The sequence below is a fragment of the Drosophila montana genome, unplaced genomic scaffold (assembly GCF_035044405.1).
Source record: "Drosophila montana isolate Dmon_TW-CO22-7 unplaced genomic scaffold, ASM3504440v1 contig_1455_1, whole genome shotgun sequence".
Taxonomy (NCBI): Eukaryota; Metazoa; Arthropoda; class Insecta; order Diptera; family Drosophilidae; genus Drosophila; species Drosophila montana.
The window spans coordinates 706,451-712,812 of record NW_026996406.1 but is presented as its reverse complement, the minus strand read 5'-3'; the positions used below and the strand labels follow the sequence as shown (position 1 = coordinate 712,812).

General features: G+C 40.3%; 2 protein-coding genes across 2 annotated transcripts; both read right to left on the bottom strand.

The window, feature by feature from the left end:
* Position 1: 1 nt before the first annotated feature.
* On the bottom strand, positions 2 to 2,716 carry LOC135430329 (1-acyl-sn-glycerol-3-phosphate acyltransferase gamma-like). The gene is made up of 5 exons (XM_064684956.1): positions 2,592 to 2,716; positions 1,488 to 1,686; positions 898 to 1,433; positions 477 to 834; positions 2 to 410 (listed from the first exon to the last, which is right to left on the bottom strand). Exons 2-5 carry the CDS (start codon positions 1,666 to 1,668, stop codon positions 319 to 321), a joined length of 1,167 nt encoding a protein of 388 aa, XP_064541026.1. The 5' UTR covers positions 1,669 to 1,686; positions 2,592 to 2,716; the 3' UTR covers positions 2 to 318.
* A 1,287-nt stretch (positions 2,717 to 4,003) lies between these two features.
* LOC135431741 (1-acyl-sn-glycerol-3-phosphate acyltransferase delta-like) lies at positions 4,004 to 6,213 on the bottom strand. The gene is made up of 4 exons (XM_064687019.1): positions 5,954 to 6,213; positions 5,308 to 5,495; positions 4,347 to 5,237; positions 4,004 to 4,281 (listed from the first exon to the last, which is right to left on the bottom strand). The coding sequence occupies exons 2-4, from the start codon at positions 5,486 to 5,488 to the stop codon at positions 4,190 to 4,192; spliced, it is 1,164 nt and encodes a 387-aa protein (XP_064543089.1). The 5' UTR covers positions 5,489 to 5,495; positions 5,954 to 6,213; the 3' UTR covers positions 4,004 to 4,189.
* Positions 6,214 to 6,362: the final 149 nt, after the last annotated feature.

The following is a 6,362-nucleotide window of genomic DNA, read 5'->3' as shown; positions in this document are numbered from 1 at the left end:
ATGTAGTTGCATCATTTAATTATTTGTTTTTGCATTATTATACATTTTAAACTTTGTGTATGTCTAGTGTGCGGCCTTATTTATTTAATAATTTATTAAATTTATTACCAAACTGATAACTTGAACTCACCTATAGCCAAGAAAAACATAAAATCATTTTGTAGCAAAAACTTGGAGATAAGGACGGCTGATAAACGTATCAGGCATAAATCCACGATCAAAAGTTAATTGTATATGTAGATATAATTGTGAGATTATCAGCTTGGCTCATTGACTAAACATTCGTTAACAAACAACGAATTTTTAAATAATTACAAATTAATGTGCGCTTGATTTTGCGCTCTTCGAACCATAGTTGGAGCCTTTACTGATTTGTGTTTTGGTTATTGCAGCGCCCATTAACCAATAAACTGTAAAATAAGAAAATGGCATATAAGTTGGTAGAAAAATATCACTTCTGTTCTTTGAATACGTACAGATGGCAAGCACAGACAGAGCCGTAATCAGACCAGTCCAATTTGACGCCAGCAAGCACGTGATCAAGTAATAGATAATTAAGGACAACGAATAGGTCGCCCAGCCGACAAAGTTGAGTAGACTGCTGAGACGTGGTTTACAGAGTTGGAATGGCACCTCCTTAACGCCAGACTTCTCGAAAAAGCTGCCAGTCTCATAGAAGCTATCAATTATGCGATCCTTCTCCACGAACAGCTTTTGCAGCCATTCGGCGGCCTCCTTCTCGCCCTCAGGTACTTGCTCCAGCGGAATGCGTCGCATAAGCATATAAGGCTCGACGCCTTGACCATTAAGCAGGGACAACATTGTGGGCGGCACCTGTAAAGAGAGGCGCGCTTGCGAATAGAGAAAATACAAAGAATAACAGGGATAATGACAAACCTTCTCATCGGCCTTAAATGCCAAGTTAATGTCATATATAACCGGGCAGATGCCACGCAGCGTGGGCATGCTAGCCGTAAATCCCTTAGTGCGGGGTATTAAATGATGCTTGAGCGGCGTCATGCCACGCTCCAGGGCAAACTTAACCGAAGCTTCGTGCTTTTCTGGTGTGAAGCGTGTGCCCTCTGCATTCAGCAGAAGCCATGTGGGATCCGGATAGGAGTAAACAATTTTCAGCTGTTTGGCAATGATCTCCTTGTCCTTGTCAAAGTCCCGGTTGAGGAAGACAAACTCGGCTAGCCACCAGGCCCAGCCCATGCAGGGCACATATCTGATGGGCTTCTTCGCGTACGCCTTGCAATTGCCGAGTACGCCGACCTTATCGCAAATCATCCAGCCAGCCAGCCAATCGATTTCGTATTTATGATTCATCATCAGCAGCACATGCTCCTTGCCAGCGTACTTTTTCGCATCCTCCTCGTCCATGTAGACGCGCAATTTGCAGCCCGCATACCAATCGGCGACAAAAACTATCTCTGCAAGGGGAAGGATATAGTATCAAACTATTGGAGCTCGACACAATTACTTACGGCAGTAGAAGGAATAGCATAGATAGTACATGAGCTTGCGGAAGAGATGCTTATTGAAAGGCTTCAGGAAAATGTGCAGCAACAATTGGGCAAAATTGATGGTCAGCCCGCTGGTGAAGAATGTTATGGCAATGCATAGATGGATCAGTCTCAGTTTTTTTAGCTCCTCTAACGTAATCATGGTCGCGCCTTGGATATTCTAAAAGAGTCAAATGATAGGGTATATGCTGGTATATTAATCTGGTAGTTAAACAACTTTACGTAATAAGACTTAAAATAAGCACAATATAAGTATCTATATATGTATATGGTGTATATATAGCAACTTTTTTTTTCTGCCGATTTTATTACCAGCTCACACACACTTGGCACACGCAGAACTGCGGAACGAATGCGAGCAAAGTTCTAATCAATTTACCAGCTGGGTTGGTCAATTAGCAGAATAGACCTTAGCCAATTCAAGTAGCCATAGATTGCGCAGTCAATAGATATACATACATATATACATATGCACCGTTTAATCAAGTACTGTCTTTATCTGAGAAAACAGTGGCCAGCGGGGTGAGATAAGGTTGTCAAGACAGCAATGCAATTCGTATATAGATTATTATTATTGCCTTGTGAACTGGACAAAGTCCGCACAGTCATGTCATAAATGAATCTTAATGCACGTACGTTTGTATCGCCAACTTATTTGCATATATTACGTATGTATGAAGATACTTTTTTTTTCACATCAAACAAAATGTGGGAACGCGCGAGGGTGTCTATGTGTGTGTGTGCGTGTGTGTGTCTGTGTGTGTGTGTATGCGTGTGTTTTAGTGTGCGTGCGTGTTTGTTTTTGCCAACGTGATAGCTTCATGCTACAATTATTATTAGTTACACTTTTGTTGTCTATTCAGTTCAATGATCGCGTGTAAATTGTGCTTAGCGCCATAAATATTTATCTAGTTGACATGGCCATGGCATATATGGCATATATGTATACAAATCGCACTGTTGTCCAATCTATCACTTCTTCGTTACGCTTGATACCAATTAAGTTGTTGTGCATTTAAATGTATGTAGATTTCGTATTTATTCTGAACGCGCAACACAATTTACCTCTTAGCAACGTTTTTTTGTGCGATTCGCGAATTGTTTTTTGTCAATTATAGTTGTTTTCGTGCACTTAGCGCTGCAAGACAAGCGATAAGACTATCGTTTAGACCAGCAGAACTAATCGATTAAGCACATTATTCAGCAACTATTAGTGTCGCCCTGGTTTATGCCTTTTCCGCTGAACAGCTGATGCAGCAATTGGCGGGCATATTTAAAATGGCAATAGTTCTAAGACATTAGCACAGAATTAAATTAATAAAAATTACATTTGGGCTGAAGATTTGGATGGCTCGTGGTCGACGTTTGGAGTAAACATTTTTAAATTATTTTACTAACTGCCAATATTTACTACTTGTTTTTTATAGTCTTCATACAATCTACATGTTACTATTTTAAAGTTTACGATTGCAATTACTGATAATTGATACACAAGCTTATGAATAATACTGCCGCTACTTAAAGCGCTTACTGCTTCCAAACTTTCCGTTTTCTTTTAACCTTATCTAATCAGCGCTTAACTCATTGACAATAATTTTTTATAAAGTATACGAATACATACGAAAAATTCAAGTAGTCAATGCCAGATGTCCAGACATCTAATGTTACATATATATAAAAAAATGCCGTCATTTTGAACTCATTGAAAAAATCGCCTAATCGCTATACATACATACATGTACATATCTGCTAAATTCCTATTGATTAGAGCAGCTCCGTAAAGCCTGACTTATTATAGAAGTTGCTCGTATCGTGGAAGCCATTATAATTTGATGACGAGAAGTGTGTGCTCTCTTGCAACATAATCTACTTTATCCCAACTTTTCTTGTGCGTTCCGCGTACTGTCTTTTGTTTATGATATTTGTTTTCGTGTAACTAGCGCTGCCCGCAATCAACACAACTATCGATTGGATTAGCAGCACATATCGATTAATCAGCGGCTGCCAATGCCGCCCTGGCTTTAGCAGAGTAGCTGACGCGCCAAACAGCAACATTTGAAATACCAAAAGCTCTACAAAACATAACCTAAAAATAATGGCGAAAATATAAAATACATATGTTTGTGTTATTACGTTAGCTTGAAAAATTATCACATAAATAATCATCTACCTGTTGTTCGTTTCAAGTTCATTTCAGCCAACGATTGCCATAAATCGGTAACCGTTTATTGGTAGAAAGACTGATAAAAATGCTGCCAATACTTTATCGCGCTTACTGTTTCCAAATTTTTTGTTTCTTAAAAAATATAGTACGCCCATAATCATAATTATGTTTATCTAATCAGCTTGACTCATTGACAAATGTTTCTTTTTTTTTATGAACTAACGCCTAGCGAGTGCAAACGAAGAATTTTCGTGTCTGTCAGCAGTCTATGCCAAAGTCCAGACATGTAATTCCTAAAAATATATAAACTAGCTTTATTTTGCATTCTTTATTATCAAATCATTAAAAAAATCGTTAAATCGCTATACATATAAACATGTACATATCTCCTTAATCCCCGTCAAAGAATCCGCAAGCTTTAAGGTGCGGAGACGCCTCCTTTTTAGTTGCAAACGTAATCTTCCCTATTGTATTCTGTATACAAAATTGGACAATTAAACTAATTTGTCTTCGATTTGCCACCAGCGTTGCCATATGTGGAAGCCTTGCTGATCTTTGACATGTTGTTCGCTTTTCTCAGCAGCAGGAAAACTGCAAGGGGAAAAACATTTCAGTAAATAAAATTGGCATACAATTAAAATTTGCGGTATACGTACATATCACAAATATGGTCATAATGGTTATCAGGCCAAACCAGTTCGCGGCCAGCAAGGATGAGACGAAGTAGTAGAAGATTGATAGCATGGAGCAGATGCCCACCACGGCGAAGCTGATGAGGCTGGTGATGCGCGGCTCGTAGATCTTGAGGGGCACCTCTTTAATGCCCGACGTCTTGAAGAAACTGCCCGTCTCATGGAAGCTATCGACAATGCGATCCTTCTCGATGTACAGATTCTGCAACCAGGCGGCGGCCTCTTTCTCGCCCTCGGGCACTTTCTCCAATGGGAATCGTCGGACAAAGATATATGGCGTAACCGTCTCGCCACTCAGTATGGAATTCAGACTCACGGGCACCTTTGAGTCGCGCTTGAATACCAGGCTGATGTCATAAATAGCCGGACAGATGCCGCGCAGCGTGGGCAGGCTTGTGGTGAAGCCCCTGGTACGCGGTATCAAATGATGCTTGAGCGGGATCATGCCCTTCTCCTGGGCAAACTTCACGGATGCCTCGTGCTTTGCGGGCGAGAAGCGTGTGCCCTCGGCTGTGAGCAATAACCAAACGGGATCGGGATAGGAGAAGACAAGCTTCAGTTGCTTGGCAATGATCTCCTTATCCTTGTCAAAGTCCCGGTCAAGGAACACAAACTCGGCCATCCACCAGGCCCAGCCCAGCACCGGCAAATACTTAATGGGTTTCTTGGCAAACGCCTTGGCGGTGCCCAAAATTCCAAATTTATCGAGCAGTATCCACAGGCACAACCAGTCTATTTCGTAACTGTGATTCATAATCATCAGACCGTGTTCCTTGCCGGCGGTCTTCAAATCCTCGCTGTCCATGTACACGTGCACTCGGCCGCCGCCATACCACTCGGTGACAGAAACCAGCTCTGGATTGTATTGGATAAAACGAAATACTTCAAATCGGAATACCTCAAATGGGCTGAGTTCATCACTTACGGGAGTAGAAGGCGTAGCACGGATAATACGATAGCTTTCGGAATAGCGGGGGATTAAAGGGCTTCACCAGGATCAGGAGCAGGAATTGGGCGATATTGCAGAGCAGGCCGCAGGAGAAAAATGTAATTGCAATTATCATATGGCATATTGTATTTCTTTTCAGCTCCGTTAACGAGACCATGTTGAAACTGAAGATAAGAAATGTCATAAATAATATTAATAGAATAACGCAAATTTAAAATTATTATAAAATTTTAATTAGTAAAAATTTATAAAAAAATTTATACAATATAGAATTTCGTTATAAGTTATCAAGCTTTCAAATGGCAACATTTAAACTGAGATTCGAGCCGGCGTCCTGCTTGTTTCAGTTATCTAAATAACTGATTTACTTAGATAATTCGTTATTCAAATTATTTTACTTTTCCTTTAACCTCTAAGATCTTTACGTAACTTAACATGCGTAAAAGTATACAACATAAACAGTTATTAAATGCATTTATCAGATAATGATATATGGATAAAGTTGCCAATTGAACTATGGCATTCGATTATGTGTACTTCAAAAAACAGGTATTCTTCTCAATGCTTAATCATCATATTTATCAATGGTTAATTATCATTAGCGTTAATGATCATCACTCACCGATCTGATGTGCCAGCGACAGGGGGGAGGGGGGGATATTTCTTTAAAAACGCGCGCAGCGAAACAAGCGACTTCCTTGTTTGCACAGCCAGCTGCTGTGATCAACTGAATGCCGAAATATTCCCAACTGTTTGCCCTAGTTCCATAGACGGTGCTGATATCGATGATTAATAAACTAATCACCCTTTACCGTTATCAATTGCGAGAACCTAAGCGCTTGTCGTAGTTGTCGTCCGAGGCGAGCAGTCAAGATAGAGAAAATCAAACATGCTTCCCACATATTTATACATATGTATATGTGTGTGTGCATGTGTGGACACACGTATTTTTACGACCCTGCAAGGTGGCCATAGTTCATTTGAACGAATGCAAGTCATTACACGCTATTAATATCGGTATCACCCACACA